This window comes from Panthera tigris, chromosome B1 (assembly GCF_018350195.1).
Source record: "Panthera tigris isolate Pti1 chromosome B1, P.tigris_Pti1_mat1.1, whole genome shotgun sequence".
NCBI lineage: Eukaryota > Metazoa > Chordata > Mammalia > Carnivora > Felidae > Panthera > Panthera tigris.
The window spans coordinates 154,165,796-154,184,701 of record NC_056663.1 but is presented as its reverse complement, the minus strand read 5'-3'; the positions used below and the strand labels follow the sequence as shown (position 1 = coordinate 154,184,701).

The 18,906-nt window shown below is 36.5% G+C and overlaps 1 protein-coding gene across 3 annotated transcripts in view; it reads left to right on the top strand.

Annotated features, from left to right (window-relative positions):
• The window catches only part of ADGRL3 (adhesion G protein-coupled receptor L3), a 687,513-nt gene that overhangs the window by 524,339 nt on the left and 144,268 nt on the right, over nt 1–18,906 (top strand). For all 3 annotated transcript variants that reach the window (XM_042984449.1, XM_042984448.1, XM_042984447.1), the window contains 2 exons: nt 8,346–8,648; nt 10,727–10,830. In XM_042984449.1, coding sequence (XP_042840383.1) covers nt 8,346–8,648; nt 10,727–10,830 — 407 coding nt within the window. The remainder of the gene's footprint in view (nt 1–8,345; nt 8,649–10,726; nt 10,831–18,906) is intronic.

Genomic DNA, 18,906 nt, shown 5'->3' with positions numbered 1-18,906 from the left:
TTTTATACAGTATGAGATCAATATGTTTATGTGGTTGTTTTAAGTTTAAATAAATGATAATAATTGAATGGAGCTAGAGAAGAATTCACATGAGAAGGACTAACTCTCCTTTTGTTAAATCAGTTCAATTCAGTCAACAATTATTGAAGGCCTACTATGTGTCAATGAGGATCATCGTATCCAGACCCAAAAGCCATCACCTCCTCTATCAGACCCCGTGCTCTCGTGGGTATATGTAGATCCCCACAGCATGCTGGTCGTTATCATCGTCACCAGCACCTCAGATGTATGGCCACACAAACACTTGTTCTTCCTACTCCTGCTCTTCGCCCATTCAGTTACTCTTAACCACGGCAGTGTAAGCAAACCTAAGTCGGATCATGTCACTGCTCTGCTCGGAACCTTCCAGTGAATTTCCACACCAGATAAATACCAAAGTCCTCACCATACCTATAAATTCCTATGTGCTACAGTCCCCACCACCTTTCTGGTCTCATTTCATAGTTGTTTTCCCTCACACACATTCCTCCAGCCACACTGGCCACCTCACTGTGCGTAGGCCTTTAGAGAGGCTGACTCCTCTAACTGGAAGGCCCCCTGTTATTCCTGATTCTCAGTCCGCCACTTGTCACCTTAACAACAAGTCCATGCCTGACACCCAATTAAAACTTGTAATTGCCCTCTCCCAGCACTTTCTATTATTTTCCCCTGCTTTGTCTGTTATTTTTATCGTTAGTACTTTTTAATATACTGTATATTTGAATTTTTTATCCTGTTTATCTCTCCTACTAAGATGTAAGCTTCATGAGGACAGAGATTTTTACTTTTTTTGTTTTTATTGTTCACTTCTATGTCCCCAGCATTTAGAATAGCACTTGGCACATAGTAAGCAATCAGTAATTTTTGGTTGAAGCAAGGAATAAGTAAAAATATTATTACTGATAGTAAATATTTATTAATGTATTATTCACTGTCATTTAGTTTGCTATGTACTTTAAATCCATACTGCCATTTTTTTCTCAAATAAGTATATTTTTTTCTCAAATAAGTATATATATTACCTCCATCTAAGTGAAAAAAAAACTAAGGCACAGAGAGTATTATAATTTGTTCAAAGTCACATCTCTCTTAAATGATTGAGTATTTATCTAAGTGTGTTAAAAGAAGACATTTCTGTTATTATAGTGTTTTACCAACTTTAAGATTCTCATGATTTCACCTTTTAATATTTCATAAGCTAGAGTGCACCTAACAATTGAAGACATGTCAGAGTTTAATTAGAGATTTTTTTTATAAGTGGTACAAAGAATAATTGATGATGTTGTATATTCAACAAAATGCAGTATATTAAAATCTTCTTGAGGGTGGTACTCTTTGCTTTGCCTCTGGATCTTTGGTGCCCAGCACAATGTGTAATATGAGACAAACACTATTAAATGTATACCAAATGAAAAATATAGTTGGTGTATTTCTCTTCTTTCTATTTCCTATCATTTTCAGTAGCGTTTTCTGTAAAAGCCTCTTAGAGGGGGCATCATGAGAGCAAGGAACATGATAACTGTATTCAACATTGTATTCCCAATACAACTCCTGTCACATGATAGTTGATTAATAAATATGGATGGAATGAATTTATCTTGTAATTCCTAGAACTGAACTCCCTTATAGGCACATAATGTATACCATATATAATACTTAAAAAAAAAAAAAGGACTTTAAACCTTTTGTCAGATAACATAGATACACAAAGGTTTGGGAGTGAAACTATTTGTATTTAAATGCTGGCTTTATCACTTATGGACTATGTGAAGCTAGGAAATTCACAAAACCTCTCTGTACTTCCATTTCGCATGTAAAGTGTTAGCACACTGCCTGGTGTATAATATATGCTCAAAAAAAGCCAACTATTATTTCACATTATTATTTGCTGCTTGTTTATTATCTACTTGAATGCTGAGTAATGTATTAAATTTTGTGGATTCTACAGTTTTTTTCTCAGCCAGTCCTGAATCTTTAGGAGAATTAGAAATGATAAACAGAAATTAGCTCAAAGATGATTACTTCCTCTATTCTTAACAGCAGAGGGCAGGCTGCTTTCTTGTGGATCAAGTTTAGGCTCTCAATGTTCCCTCCAGGTTAGTATGGTTAAGAGTGAGGTCTCTCTAACCATGCCTCAGTTGTTTTTCTATTCTTCTACTTATGTACTTTTAACCTTTGAGAAATTACTGAATCTGTTGGTGCTTCAGTTTCACCATCTGTACAATGAAGGCAATTAATTGTACCTCCTCACAGATTTGTTGTCAGAATTAAATGGGCCAATTCCTGTAAAGTGCTCAGAATAGTGCCTGATCTGATAATAAGAGTTCATTAAGTGCCCAAGAGGTCTGAACCATAGTAATACCCATAAAAGTACATGTGAGTGGTGTTTGGGACAAATTAATTTCCACATTCATTAAGAATTTTTACATATGTGTTTCTGTTATTAAATTTTGTCTGCGTGGTTAACACCACCACCGTCCTAATGAAAAGGGAAGGATTTTGATGGACTTGGTTTGGACTTTGATGGACTGACTCCTGGTTCTGTCACTGGACAGTCTATAAGCTTGGGAGAGTTACTTAATTTGACTTCTTTCATCTCTGAAATGAAGGTAAATATATCTACCCAAAGATTGTTAGGAGCACTAAATCAGAACACATATAAAGCATACCACATAGTTCCTGGCATAGTAGGACTCAATATGTAGCAGATAATTTTAATAGGTTGCCCCTAAATCCCATATTTTAGCTTATTATTTTACATAATAAGTCTATTACAAATTCATGTTTAATTAGAACAGATATTTTCCTCTATTTGCAATAAGAATGATAGGCTATGAAAAAATCAGAAAATGTAAATAGATTAAATTACAAAAATAAATATTCCTTCACATGGCTGATAATTTGTGGAATTTCACTATCTTAAGAGGCCATTGAGCCAAATATAATGAATGGATTCTGAAGAGAATTGGATAATTTCATGACAGATAAAACTGATGTTTCTCTTTTAAAACTAGGTATAATCAAATCAGCTGCCACCAACTGATATCCATGGAGACCAGGCAGAATTTCTTTCTACCCAGAGCACTACACAAATAACCAAAAGCCACTTGGAGTATTGTTATAGTTTTAGTTTTCTTATTTCCTATATCAAACCCTTGGGAAGATTTCTTCAATAACTGACCTTGGATTTAAATAAATACTTGGAGGGTGGGGAGAAGGAAATGTTTCTGTAGTTAGCCAAATGTTATATGTTGGAATGAAGTTAACACAGATTAGAAAAGGGAAAACCATGAAGGGGGATACATATCTTAGACAAGAAAGGAAAAAATAAAGGCGAATCAGAAAGAAAGTTCATGCACTTTATGAGCAGAAGGTAAACATTTCTTCTACTGTGAAGTTTAATCTTCTGTTTTAAATTTTATAGTTTTTTAGAAGATGCCTGTATTACTCTGCTAGGGCTGCCATAACAAAATATCACAGACTAGGTGACTTAAACAACAGACATTCATTTCCTCACTGTTCTGGCAACTGAAAGTCCAGGATCAAGGTGCTGGTAAGTTGGTTTCTCCTGAGGTCTTACTCCTTCACTTGGAGATGGCTACCTTCTCACATGGCCTTTATAGAAAGTAAATCAGTTTCCTCTAATTCCTCCATGTTTTTATAATAAGCTATCAAAATGAGCATTCTGTGAGCATGTCTCCCTAGTATCTCTTCCTCCACATTTAAGGACAACAATGCTGTTGGATTAGGGCCACACACTTATGACCTCATTGAACCTTAATTATCTTTTTTAAAGGCTCTGTCTCCAAATGTAGTTATAGGTGAGTTAGGGCTTCAATGTACGACTTTGGGGGGGAAAATTAACAATGTCCATCTCAAAAATAATAAATATGGTTTGTGATCAAGAGTAGTAATGTCTTTTTTAGAATCATTGTATTTACTTAAGTCCCTTCTTAAAGCATATGATAGACTCATGGTTGTGGAATGCATGAAACAATTCAGAATGTCATTTTGATAGCTTATTATAAAAACATGGAGGAATTAGAGGAAACTGATTTACTTTCTATATGTTTAATTATGATTCACTTACCATTTGAGCCTATGTTTTCTCATTTATAATATAAGGAATTCATAGTTATAATTATTCTGCAATGAATTCAGTCAGATAATAGAGATAAAGAAGGACATTGAAAAATGTAAAGCACCGTACAAATATTGGTGATTTTCACTGTTTTCCATGAGTGTACTCCACAAACTATAACCTGTAGTAATATTCAAAATAATATTTATTCCTTTCAAGGAAATTGAAGGAGACATAAATTAAACAAAATAAACCAAAATGTAAGAATGAAATAGACCATGGGCAATATATTTCAGTAAACAGGAGAATTGAAATTTTCCTCTGGAAATAGGTTAAGTATGAGGGAAATTATTAATGTGGAGTTTAGTTACTTTTATGAAAATGCTAAGCTACATAAGTACAATAAACACAATAGCAATGACAAAATAGTAACGAAAATTACCCAAGCTTGATAAAGTGTTATATGCAGATAGTCACTTGCACTTATTTTCTTTTATATTCTTTTAAACTTTCCCTGATACACAACCACACGAGGCACTTAATAACATAGTTTTATTAAAGTAGCTACATTATCAGGTAAGACTCGATAACAGAATCTAGTGAAAAAGTGTCATATCATTTCTTCCTTACTGGAAGATAGAAGAATACAAACTCCTGTGGCTTACGGTATGGGCTGGAACTTGGCCAAAGTGTGCTGCTATGACTCTTCAGTGATTCTACATCTTTTTTTACAGTATCTACAATAAGACAGGTTCTTTCTTGGGCACTGGTGATGACATGTATATCACTAGTACTTATTCTGCCGAAGGATGGCACTGAACAAAACTCTTGAGAGTCTTACATGGCAGTAAATGGAATAGAAGGGTTGGGGAATCAGGAACAGCTTTTAAATCTGACTTTTATTCTGCTGAAAGTCCAATGATATGAAATGGCCCTGCTTGTATACATCTCTCTGCAGCACAGTTCCAAGGAAATAAGTTCTATATCGATCCTGAACATTAGTATGTCTGTATTAAACTGAGTCCTTGTGATGTACTGCATAACAAATCAAACTTTTAAAAAATCTCTTTTATCGGTATCATTGCTTCACAAGAGTGTATTCAATTTAAATATGAATGTTGTGAGATAGAGTCAATTTGGGGAAGAAGAGTTCTTGCTCCTTTTCATTTGAGTTATCTGGTAATTTTCTTAATGATAGCATTAAAATGCATTTATAAAATAACTTTTTTAGCCTATCAACTATAAGGACTCTTAATGACCCCATTTGTTATTTCCCTCTATTTATCTTTTTTTCCTTTTTTGTGTGACATTTCAGAACTGGACTCTCCCCTGCCTCTTTCACCTATCCCTGATAGTCATCTATTTTGACTAAGACCTAATTTATTGTAAGTCAGACAAAAAGCTAAAAGCTGAGGAAGTAATCGTGTATAAAACATATTAGTATATAACCTCATCTTGGTTGTTTGAAAAGGTTCTTTGGTGGAGATGGCATCCAAGCAATCCCCAAAGGCTAAACAGAAATTAGCCAGGTGGAAATGGGAGCAGGAACACTGCAGCATGTGCAAAAGCCCTGAGGCAGAAAGAACAGGGTGCAGTTGGGGAATTACTGGTAATTTTGTATGGGTTAATAGTAGAGCTGAAAGATGAAGAAGCATTACAAATGAGCTAGAGGAATAAACTCATGAAGGGCTTAAGGCACGAAGAAAAGGAGTCCAATCTGTGTTCAGAGGGCAGACAGAAATGATTTAAGGGATTTTAATCTGGGGAGTAACACATTTCAATTTATACCCTACAAGATGCCTCTGGCAAAAGGTAGAAAATTATTTCAATGGGATAATTCTAGAGAAAAATAATGAACATTGATTTCCATTATGCTGTGCTATTGTTAAGTACCTTTTGGTGTGATACTGTAGTCTTTAAAAATCTGAAATCCCAATCATTTAAATAGGATATATATATTAAATCTATGCTAAAAGACAAATCTATTCAAAATTGGCAAGTCCAGAGTCACAGCAGACAAGCATCTTGTGATAATGTGTCATCATTCCTTTCCTATGATTTGTGTGATTGAGACAATAGGCTGGTCCATGTTTTCGCTACATGGGGTATTGTGCAGTTTTATCAGGGCAAAAATGTTTGCAAAACGAATCTCCTCCCTCATAGAGCATTGTATGCTAATTAAAATATCTAAATGAAAAGAAATTCACTCATTTAGAAAGCATTCTGGAGTATCTATGTAATTCTCAAGAAACTACAAATGAGACATGGCATTTTTTAAGTTGAAGGAGCCAGAAAAAATACTTGGCGTTAACTTTTAACTATTGCCTTACTATTTTATCAAGTAATATAAAGTTAAGGAGAATTTTTCCATCAGCCAGAAAAATTTGCACAAAAAGGTTCTTGTATCCCAGCCATGACACCACTGACATGTTATTTTTAAGACTAATACTTAATATTATTAAGAACAATATTATTTAATTTTAATATTAATTTATTTTAATAATATAATGTTAAATAATATTTAATTTCAAGTTATTAATATTTCTTAGTTTTATTTTTCTTTTTGAGATATTTCAATAAATTTAAATGCAAACAACATACATTAGACTCATGTTTCTACTATTTATAATTTTAAGAATTCAACTTTAGTTATGTTGCTAAATTTTATATTTGAGTTGTGTTAAATTGTGTCAATTTTATTTTATGAGTTCTGAATTTTGCTTTTGCAAAAATAGATACTGAAACACCAGTATTGCCATTCTGGTCTAGTATTGCTTTCACTGGCAAAAAGGTTAAAAGGCTATTGTATTCATCCACTGATGATGGTGGGGTGAATGCAGATAGTGGTGATTGGGGAGAGAGAAAAGTAAAAAAATGAGACAGAATCAACAAGACTTGGCAGTTTGGGGAATATGGTATAAATGGAAGAAGAGGAAAAAAGATACCCTCTCTTCCTTTATGAATTTTGAGTCAATGAATTTATGAACATTACATTCACATAGAGAGAAAACACAAGAGAAAGAAAGAAAGCTGCAAAGAGGAACAGAACAGGCAAGACAGCTAGAAAAATAGCATCACGTCAGAAAATGCTACAATTTCAGTGATTAAATGTTCAGGAAATCCATACCCCCTTGCAACCGCGATCTCTGTCTTGTTTGGGGAAGCTTTATACGTACTAAATACACTGTGATGGATGTGGCTTCTCTTCTGGGATAGCAGAGTCAAGTTGATGACATGTTAAAGACGGCAGACAATGAATGACAAAACATCTGGAGGCTTAGCACAGGACTCCCTGAGTTCCATAACCCTGAGCTACTTTGAATCTGGTTAGAGCCGGTGTCCCTAGGTTTATTGCAAGTAAGTGAGGTTAAGCGTAGTTTCTAACCTTACAGTGAGGAATGCAATGTATGTACGTGGAGGACTGGCATACTCTTGCATTCCTATGATGGAAATGTGAATATATTTTCCCAGAAAGGTGATTCTCTGCAGTGATTATTTCCATAGTATTGTTAGAACATTCCTTTGAGTACTTCATAGGCTTAATAACCTATTAACATCTGGTCAAGGAGCCTTACTAGTTTTATTTGGAATTTGGAATACATACTAGACTTTAACAAATCTAGTTAGACAATAATTAATGGCACGACTGATTGGAAACCACTTATACTTCACACAGTTTTGTTAAGATGGGTCAGTTCTAAGAGCATCGGTAGATCGTCAAGTTAAAGAGACTCTACTCAGAATTGTCTTTTCTCTTTTAGCTTGAGAGCGCTTTAATTTTTGAGGCCCTTTTTTTCCGATCCTTTCCCCCTAATTGCTTCATCTTTAGAAACTCATGTTATACTTAATGTGAAAAGTCTAGTTTAGATAGCTTTCTCCCATTCTATGTACCAGGTTTGAATATTCTAAGGTGAGGGCTTTAAGTATTAATCCTCTAATTGTTACAAAGGCTTGAAACATTAAGAAGCTTACTAAAGAGTTGAATTATGCTGTTAACTTTTTTTTCTGCGATTCGAGCTGAGTAGAACCATGAACAAGCCTTCATTTGTCACTGGTCAGCTGACCGTCATCATCCTGAAGTGCCACTTTGATACCTTGGCACTGGCTTATTTTTCCCATGTGGAGGGCTCTTGGAATTTTCAAATGAAAATGGTTTCTGAAGTATGAGGACACCTTGAGGCGATGAGCAAGCAATGTAGGTCTTTTCTTTTGAATTTTATTTCAGAAATCTCTACCACAGGACCTCTTGGCATGGGAAGTACCACCACCAGTACCACCCTGCGGACCACAACTTGGAGCCCAGGCAGGAGTACTACCCCATCAGTGTCAGGAAGAAGAAACCGGAGTACCAGCACCCCATCTCCAGCTGTGGAGGTGCTTGACGACATTACCACACATCTGCCATCAGCAGCGTCCCAAATCCCAGCCCTGGAAGAGAGCTGTGAAGCCGTGGAAGCCCGAGAAATCATGTGGTTTAAGACCCGTCAAGGACAGATGGCAAAGCAGCCGTGCCCTGCAGGAACTATAGGTAAGTGTGTCCTAGAGCCAAGCTAAAGAAAGGTATTCTGTTGCTTTAGCTTGCTTTTCTCGCAATTGTTTCTTTAGTGTTTTTGTTTGTTTGTCACTACATATTTTTGTTAGTTCACTTGAATTCTGAACTCAGCTGAGTGACGATTTCAAGCAGTGTATTTTCAGAGTTTGAAAATACATTCCGAAGAAGTCACTGGTGAGGATTTGGTGGGGATACACGTGAGGTCAGTATTTTCGCCCACGGGGGGAGGTCCCTGGGTGGAGTTGCAGTTAGGCTGTGCATGTCCTGGCTACTCCTGAAGGCCAGCCCTTCTGTGCAGCAGCCCAGAGCGAATCAATGGATTGGAAGGGAGTTAGTTCTCGTCCTTGGCACCGACCATCAACTGTTGATTGCAGAAAATGGGGTCAAGGACTTTTACATTAGAAGATGATCATTGAAACTACCTAAAATTTAACGGAAGAGGAAGTTTGACTCTCCTTTTCATAAGTCATCATAGCCATCCCTTAACAGTCAAGGGCTCTTCACATAGACAGGAGTCAGACTCCCACTACTCAATATCCACTAGAGAGAGCAAGCTTCATTGTTTCCTCTGAGAGACAGTTAAGAGCTAAATAGTTCTACTCTACTTCCCCCCTTTTTTTTTTTTACTATTGCGATTCATCACATCCCCCATTGGTAACCATATTATTATTTACAATCTTTAAGCCAGAAAATGCCTGGTTTTCTTATTGTCACATACATTGATCTTCATAAAGCTAATACTTGATACACTAAATAAAATGTGCCTTATTCCATAAAATATGTAAAGAAAGCAAATATACAATAGATGTCACTGTACTAACAATAGTGACTACGCCTTTGGGTGTTATTGATCTGGTTGCTTCAAACAGGTTTCTCTTAGAACTGTTCCAGTGGGGATATAGCATTCTGAATTCTATAGTATATGAACTGGTAGAAAGACCAAAAAGAATATTGACTTTTACACAAGTGCACATTTAATTTTTTTTCAGCAAAGTGTTTAAAAATATTCTGAAATCTTTTTTCCCTTTAGGAAAGGGTGCAGTTCACTTGTGTTACTGGAATCAGTGTGATTCCAACAGTTTGAAACCTTGCCTCTTAGCACTGTCCCCTTCGTTCTGGGCCTCATTTCCTTCATTTCTAAAAGAGAAATAATAACAGCCCCCCCCCACCACCCCGTCAAATGTTTGTTGTGAAGGTTAGTGAAGTACTTTATTTGAAAGCAGTTTGAAAGCACGACAGAAATATGTCACCATTGTTCTGTGAAAATTGGGAGAGAGATTTAAAGGGAGCCTTCTAGAGCCCTCCCAGGTGAATGTGCCTATACTGAAATCTTATTTTTAACCTTTTCTTTGTCTCCTTTGCTGTTTAGACCCACACATGCTGTCACTTGAATTTTTGCGATAGTGTCCCCCAAACCTTCACATCTCCCCCTCAAATTCATCCTTTCTGCTGCTGCCACAGTTATCTTACTAAAACCTTAATCAGCTCATTTCTCTCCTCTGCTTAATTTTCACTGATTTTCCAGCACCCACAGGTGGCAGACCAGGCAGTTTATGATCTCACTATGCCTGCCTTTCCAAGCCCGTTACACATAACTCTCCTGTACAGTAGACCTCAATTTAAAACATTTGAGGTTTCCCAAGGACAACATATCTTCTCTGCACCTGGAGTGCCCTTTCCTACCTTGTCTTCCTGAAAAACCTGCAAACTGATTCCTTTAAGACTCAACTGCTACCTTGCCTTGTGTGAAAACCCACACGATAAGCCCCATGGCGGCAGGCACCGCATCTATCTCATTTATGAAATTGTCCTCTGTAACTGGTGTAGTTGCCAGCAAGTGCTTTAAAAATATTGAACGTTTTTGTTTGGTTGGTTGCATTTCTCCAGTGTCCATTGTCTGCCAGGCTTTGGATGTGGTGTTTCAATAAACATTAGCTTAGCTTAATGATCTCCATTTTGCCTGTGTTCATATTTAAACATAACATGGATATAAAGTCATTGTAAGAAACATGGTTTGAGTATTTAAAGCAGACCTTTTTCTCTCATTGTTCTAGGAGTGTCAACATATCTATGCCTGGCTCCTGATGGAATCTGGGATCCCCAAGGACCAGATCTTAGCAACTGTTCTTCTCCTTGGGTCAACCAAATAACACAAAAGGTAAATCACGTGACTGACAAGGAAGGTTTTCCCAAACTTAGATCCTCTGCTGTTGACTCTAGCTGGTGCAGACAAACTGGTTAAGATCTTTTTTTAATTAATGTGGAAATATTCTTCCATTATATTTTTATTTAAGATTTAAAGACACCCTTTGATATGCGATGAGCTAATCTAGAATTTTGTTGTTCTTAAAGGGCAAATCCATGAACTTCCTCTAAACCAGGCAGTATTGCTTATGATAATTTTATTAATAATAAAATTTTTATGGTATTGTGAACTATAGGTATAAAAGTCCAAGAGGTATTATAAATCAAGCAAGCAAAACATCTAGCATACATGCATATGGATTTTCCTGTGAAAATAACAATTACCAAAAAAAGTCTACCTTTGGAATCTTAAGCTATTTGATAAATGTTCTGTAACCTAATCATTTATCAATGTTAAAAGTATATGTACGTGTGACAAAATCTTGCAGACTCAAATTTTCAGGGCTTATTTGGTTGCAATATGTTGAACATTTTTATTATTAATGCACTGTGGGGCTTTGAATTGATTTCATTACAAACAGAGACCAGATGTGCATTTATGCCAAAAGGGCTATGGGATGAATCCTTATTATAGCAATTTGTGTGGATTTATGCACTCCTAAAATGAAGAGTCCTTCTATGGCACATTAGCTATGCTGAGGAATTTCTGAAAGAGATTTTTTCCTGAGAAATATTACGAATGATGGCCTTTCTAAAAGCCTGTCTGTGCCATTTGCCCTTTTCTCTATTTGTTTTTAACCAGGCTGATCCTCAGTAATATACTGAATAATAATCCATAAATATCTACCCAGTAGATTATTTAGCAGATGAGCCATAACTATCTATTTACCCTAAATCATGGAGAACAGTGGTTATATTGACTCTAGTTACCCTCTTACATATGCATCTCCACACTTGTTGCTGTTCATAATGATGCTTCTCCAATTTCATCACTGTTCCTGCCACAGTTTTTATGTCCTTTGATTTTATTACAGTGTAGCTCAGACCCCAGGGCAAATAACTCTTGCTGGATGTGATCAGATTAAGAGATCAGTAGCATATCTCCTTACATTAGCAACTTTTAAAAAATACTCCCTACATACTTAGCCCAGGGGTTGATATTAATTCAGTAATAATTCACCTAGAAAGCTGAGTGTTTTCATGATAATTCCTGAATATGGTTAGACTATTTCATTGCAGGAATTACTGGGTGACTTTAACTGATAATGATGCTTAATTCTTTTCTTTCCTCTGCAGACCTCCTAATCTTATGACAAAAGAGATAATTCTTTGCAAAGACCAGACAGCTGTTGCCCATTTGATTTATGGATGGGTGTTTTTTTTTTTTTAATATAACAAATATGTTCCATTATTCTGGAGCAATTCTGTTTAATCCTGTAGAGTCTGTAAAATTGTGTAAGATTATAATTATAGTAAGATTATAGAATTTAGGCAATGAGAATTTATAATAATACCTTCACTGCAGTTTTCATAAGTTTATAAAATCTTCAAAAATAACAGGAGGATTTGGAGTAGTCTGAATCAGATTATATAAGTAGCCCAACGTCAGTGTTGGAGCTGGGGTTTTAGCTGGGTCTACTTTTATCAAGATATCACGCATAGCCACAATACTGGTTAAACTGCACAGAATTCCTGCCTTTACATCACACTTACTTCCCTAGTCTCTTTTCACTTTTGTCCACGCTTTTACCTGGTGTGCCCCTCATACCTCCAAATATTTATGCTATCCGTTGAATATAAAGGGTAGTTGAACAGGTTTCTTTACCATAAAACTCCAACACTTTTAAATATTAACATTGTAAACCTCCAAGAGAGAATTTGTGTGCAGTGTTCACTGAGAGATTTGTCCGTATTATCTCCCTAACTCTCCAAAGCATCTTTCACAGAATTCATACTTCTGCTCATTTCCTCCCTCAGTACCTGAGTCCCAACAACAGATAGAACATTGGAAAAGGGTTTGTTTCTAGCAGTATTGGGGGAGCAAAGGTGAACTGCGAGGGATTGAGCAAGAGCCCAGTGCTAGTAACAGAGGTGGAGCTATTCCCAACCCCAGGCCCACTGTTGCTGGATAAATGGAGTGACAAAAAATTGCAAGCGGATGTCTCTGAGAAGAAAGATGGCCTACAGACAAGAGACTCAGCCTAGCCCCAGGCAACTTTTCAGAAGAAGACCAAAGGGAAATAAATACACTGACCTCACTCTCCCTCCTCCTTCCATTCCCTTGCCCACCCTCCCCATTGGACAAGCCCAGTGGAAGCCAGAGAAGAGGGGCGCTCTGAATAACATCCTTCTGAGTTCACCCTCTAGGGCAGAGAGCAAGATGGAGGAGGATGGAAAGTGGCCTTGACCCAGGAAGTGGCCTTTTCCCCTTTTTCTAGTGGATTTTTTTGTCATGTTGAAAAATTAAAGTGAAAGAGTTATCTTTCATGGTTCATTCCTTCTCTCTTCCCCCTTTTGTAGTCTTGTGAACTTCAAACTTTTAAAATAAAGGAACATTTTTGACCCCCAATGACAGCACAGATGAGAAAAGAAAGGAGGGAGTGATTCAGTATAAACAGTGTATTCAATGTCCCCATCTTCGTGAGCTCCTGAGTGAATGCATCATAGCCTGTGAGGCACCTCCCTTATGACTGTACAGTGCTTCTCAGGGAATTCCTGAAGGCTTTCAAGGAAAGAACACTTCTGGATCACAGTCTCAGCATCTATACCACAGGGAGGACTATTCTTTTCATTATCACTAACACTATCCACCCACTGTGTGTCCGGCACCCCTGTAGACAGCAAGTATACACAAGTACATGCATCAGGATGCTTACTTTAGTTTGAAAATGCAAACTATATTTTCATGTTTGCTAAGAAATGAGTTATGCACACACACCTCTGCCCCCACCCCTGCAGTCAGGCCAGAAGGGAGAAAACGGGCAAATAATTTTGATGGCTTCTGATCCATGAATGAATTCAGGCCACTTCCATACTGGTGAAATTATAGATTAAATTTTGTGTGGTGATAAAGTGTAGCTTATATTTTATTAGCGAAAATGTAAGCCTTTGAAGTCAGAATCTCATGAAGAAATTTGTTACAAATGAGCAAGAATACTTTCATAATGATGAGGTTTAATAAAAGCATAATATGTACAGAAAGAGCAAGGCAAAAATTTGTGCACAACGTGGCCTTTACTCCAGCAGCAACAGAGAGGGAGGTGGGAGAGAGAGGGAGAGAGAAAAATTGGTAGGTAGGTGGATAGATAGATGAGTCAAGGGTTAGATGGGTGGGGGGATGGATGGATGGATGGATGGATGGATGGATGGATGGATGGATAGAAGGAAAGGCAGGTTCAAAGATAAATAGATGAGTGGATAGAAAAATAGATTAGTCTTCAAATTAATTTTTTAAAATATTTTCGAGCTTTTCTTGACAGCAAGCAGATTGGTTCAGAGCTCGGCCTCTTCACACATATATAGCAAAATATCGTATTTTCTCACCATAATGACTGCTTACTAAAATACAGTTTCTCACTTCAGCTTGATCTCTAGGTTAGACTCAGATTCTCCGAAAGGAGTTTATATTTTCTGTGTTGCATACCTTTAAAGAGCTGATTGCACTTTACCCTCCCTCCAGTCAATTTAAAATTCTTTGAAATTACAGTTTTGAATGGCTTTCATATTTCTTTGCATGTGAAGTGAGGTAAGCTTCCTCCTTCATTGCCTAGTTCAACTATTATATGGAAAAGAAATGACTGAATTGTCACTGGAAAATAGTCTTTCTGTTTCTAACAAACTGAAGAGTCTTGTCTTTTGTTGGTTCACAAGCTACTGACAGATTTTGAGATAAGTAGAGTTCTCCCTGCGTTTTCTAATGAAGGATGTGAATACCTAGAATTTTTGCTATGTAATTGTATAAAATAAGCCAGTTGCCTGCCTTGGAGGAAAAAGTCGAATCCTGTCACCCAGATTTTAATTTCTCCATTCTTTTAATCTCCATAGAGATTCTGTAAATTGCTTCTTAATTTTATCAGAGATTGGTAGGGTTTCTAGGACTTCAGGCTTATTTAACCTACTTTCAATTGTAAGATAGAAGCATTTAATTGTCTCTATACCTACTTGACTCTGATTTACAGCAAAATAGCATAAGTAGATCTTTCAAAGAAATGATAGCTATATACTTAAACACTATGAGAAACTCCTTCATGAATTGGTTTGGCACCCGATTAATGTTTGATGTAATAAATCTCATAAAATGTCAAAGCTTATTTCAAAGAAAATTGTTTTTACATGTGTCAAAATTTGACATGTAAATAGTATCCATCTCTGTCATAATTATCCTCAACTAAAGCTGCAGGGTTTACCTTCCCCTATTCAAGTCCTGAATATAATCCCACCATTTCAATACAGGTATTAATTTACTAATCCTCACAGAACTCGTAAGATTTCTCAGTGTATGTGCTTATTGCTGAGAAATAACTTCAGTAGAATTTAGTGAAAGAAATGTTAGAGACAGACATTTTCGTTAGGTCTGTAAGCTAAGATATACAGAATAACATTATTTCAACCCTGCCTCTGTGCAGAAGCTTGAGGCAGATTCGAGATATGCATGTATTTGTTGTATAGAAATGAGATACTTGTGGTCCGTGACTGCTGGGGTGAGAGAAGTAAATAGGGCCATCAGGACAGGGGAGTAACCTCTGGCTGCCACTGGAAAGAATATGGTCAGTGAAAGCCTTATCTGGAAAGGCAACCTTTGAACTGAGCGGTAAATGTTGAGGTCATAATGGCTGTTGGAGAATCCAGTTAATGGCATTACCATGGAGTGCCTCTCTTCCCTTCTCCTCCCCTCAGAGAGTAGGCCTGTCAGTGTACTTATAAGTCTCTCCCAAATCAGGCCACTTTCCACTGTTCTCCACTGCTGCTACCCTAACCCACAATAGCTTCTGCTGCTGTAGCCTCTTAGCAAGTACCCTGTCATTCATTCATTCACTCCTGAACCCTCTAATCCATTCTCCTGCATTTGATTTCAAACACAACTCTGATTAGATCACTCCTGTTTAGACGTATTAGTACCTTCCCTTGATCTTAGCATGATCCACAAAATCTTCATCATGACTTATGAAGGGGACAACTTAATCTGCCCCTTGCTCACTTCTCTGGCCACCTAAATTCCAGTTATAGCACCCCTTGTGCAGTTCCCCTAGGACCCCATGCCCCTCCCTCCTGAAAGTGTCTTCTCTGCCTAGAGGCCCTCACCTATATCCTAACCCAATCCTTTCTTTTCCTCACACGAAACATTCCTCCACCTCACACGAAACATTCTTCCTTAGAAAAGCATTTCCTAAATTATTCCCTAACTTCATACAGTCGAGTAAAAGGCCCTTAAACTTGGATTCTGTATTGCACTCCACAAAATTAAAATTAAATAATTTTGTAGCTAATTTATTAAGAGTTCTTTCCGTTGCTAGTACGTAAGCTCCTTTTTATTGGGAACCATTTTCTTTAGTATTATAGCCTCAGACTTTAGCATGATGCCATTAGAAATTCAAATTTTAGTTAAAAAAGCAAATGAACATGTAGAGTGAATAACTGTTGAAATTATAGAGACATTCATCCTATTTTTAAAGCAAGATACAGTACATATTTACCTCATAGACAATATAATTTATACTGTGTAGGTATCAATATTGAGTTCTGAAGGTGGAAAAGTGTGCTTTTCCTTTCTGTTGTACCTACAGTATCCTGTCTTCCCAAACCATGGTTATTATAGTTGTTTACTTTGGTTGCATTCCCACCCCATTTCCAGATGTTTTCTACCCCTCTACTAATATTCCCATAATACCTCATATACAATCCTGTTATTAAAATTGTCTCGTTGAGGCCCCTGGGTGGCTCAGTCTGTTTAGCATCCAACTTCGGCTCAGGTCATGTTCTCACGGTTTGTGGATTTGAGCCCTGCATTGGGCTCTGTGCTGACAGCTCAGAGCCTGGAGCCTGCTTCGGATTCTGTGTGTCCCTATTTCTCTCTGCCCCTCCCCTGCTCGTGCTGTCTCTCTCACACAAATAAATAAATAAACATAAGAAATAAAATAAAATTGCATCATTGCATTAATGTTATTTACTTGTATGCCTCTAACCCCAGATGCCTCTCAAACTTTGTTCAACATGGACCATTTAAGTAAATCAAAAGACTCTAGAGGTCCATCTGCCCTGACCATTCTCATAGAAAAACTAATACATGTCAATAAAGAAATAGAAGAAAACAATATAACAACCAACAAAGGTATAGAACAATTGTACAGGGGTGCTTGGATGGCTCAGTGTCCGACTCTCACTTTCTGCCCAGGTCATAATCTCAATTTTGTGACTTCAAGCCCCGCACTGGGCTCTGTGCTGACAGTGCAAAGCCTGCTTGGGATTCTCTCTCTCTTCCTCTCTCTCTGCCCCTCCCCCATTCACACTGTCTCTCTCTCTCTCTCTCTCAAAATAAATTTAAAAAAAAATTTAAAAAGAACAATTGTACAACAGTGATTAACAAAGTAAAACCATAGAATTCTACAAATATATTCATTATTAGAGGAATAGCATAGATAGAAACTACAACAAATGCCAGCCCACTGTGTATCATGTGTTGATTAAAAGAACATCCTCTTGGAAAATTATGGGAATTCCAACCACTGGATATTCATATGCACACTAAGAGTTTTTCAAAGTTACCAGGCACTTGTATCATGTGCACCATTCAATAAGTCTGAATGGAATACTGAACTTGAAATCTTTGCGAATACCTAGCTTCTCACTGATTTAAATTAACGAATACTAAATTTTGTAAATCACTTATTGATTATTGGATTACCAGTAAACAGCCTTACATTGTATATAAAATTAAAATGTATGAATTATAACCACATTCATTTCACTCTGAGACCACTTGAAAATACTTTCATGACAGTCAGTGGGCCATGAATGCTACTTTGATCCACATTGAATTTGTGGATCAAATTCTTATCCTTGAACCCTATAATATGTTCCATTTGGTTACAGATATCTAGCTATGTAGCTCTTGACCATATTTTACAAATTTATTAAAGTTAGTATGGGTGTTTATAATTTTAAGGATTTCTAAAAAACAATGATTATATATAATAACTACTTTAACCATTCTTCTTGTAAAATTTAAACATTACAGAAAAGGACTTTTCCTTTGATTCCCATCTTTCAGACTTTGTGCTTAAATATATGTAAAATAAACACATAAAAATATCATGTTTTATGTATTGTATTTCTTTTTCATAGATAGCATGTTTATATGCTACTTACATTTTGTATTTTTATTTCAATTAGCATGCTAATAGATATTAGCCTAAATAAATACTTTTTTATACTTGCATTTATTTTAACTCAGCATTGCATGTTGAAATTTGATGTTAATGACATTGATCTCCTTTATACTTTTAAACCATTGTACAATATTCCATGATATTTATATACATGAGCAGTTTTCTGCAGGTCATAATCCATTTTGTTTTGTATTTTAAACAAGCTAGAATAAACATCTTTGAATATTTCTTTTACATCTGTGGGATTATTTGTTATGGTTGATAGTGATAAGAGAAATCCCTCAGTTATATAGTCTTCGCATTACAAAATTTAATGGACACTGGTAATTAATTCTACGTGGGGCCTATACAAATATATATGCCCAGGAGCTGTTTCTGAGGGTGATAGACATTTCCACAAATCCTTCCCAACATTGTGTTACTATACTTGCTTCGTTTTCAATTTGGATTTTTAAATATACTTGAGGATATGATTATTAATGATATAGATGTTCCAATAACCCTAACTTATTTATTTGTTTCTTAATAGTCAATCCTGCTATAAATATTTATTGAGCATTCCTGAGGAGATAGTGTTAACTTACATGACTAAGAGTCTTAGTCTTGCTCCTTATAGCCTGAATACCTGCTAGAAGATAACCTTACAGAAAGGACTTTTCTCTGTGTGACCCTAAGTTTTATATAGGACTGTGCTAAAAAAAAAA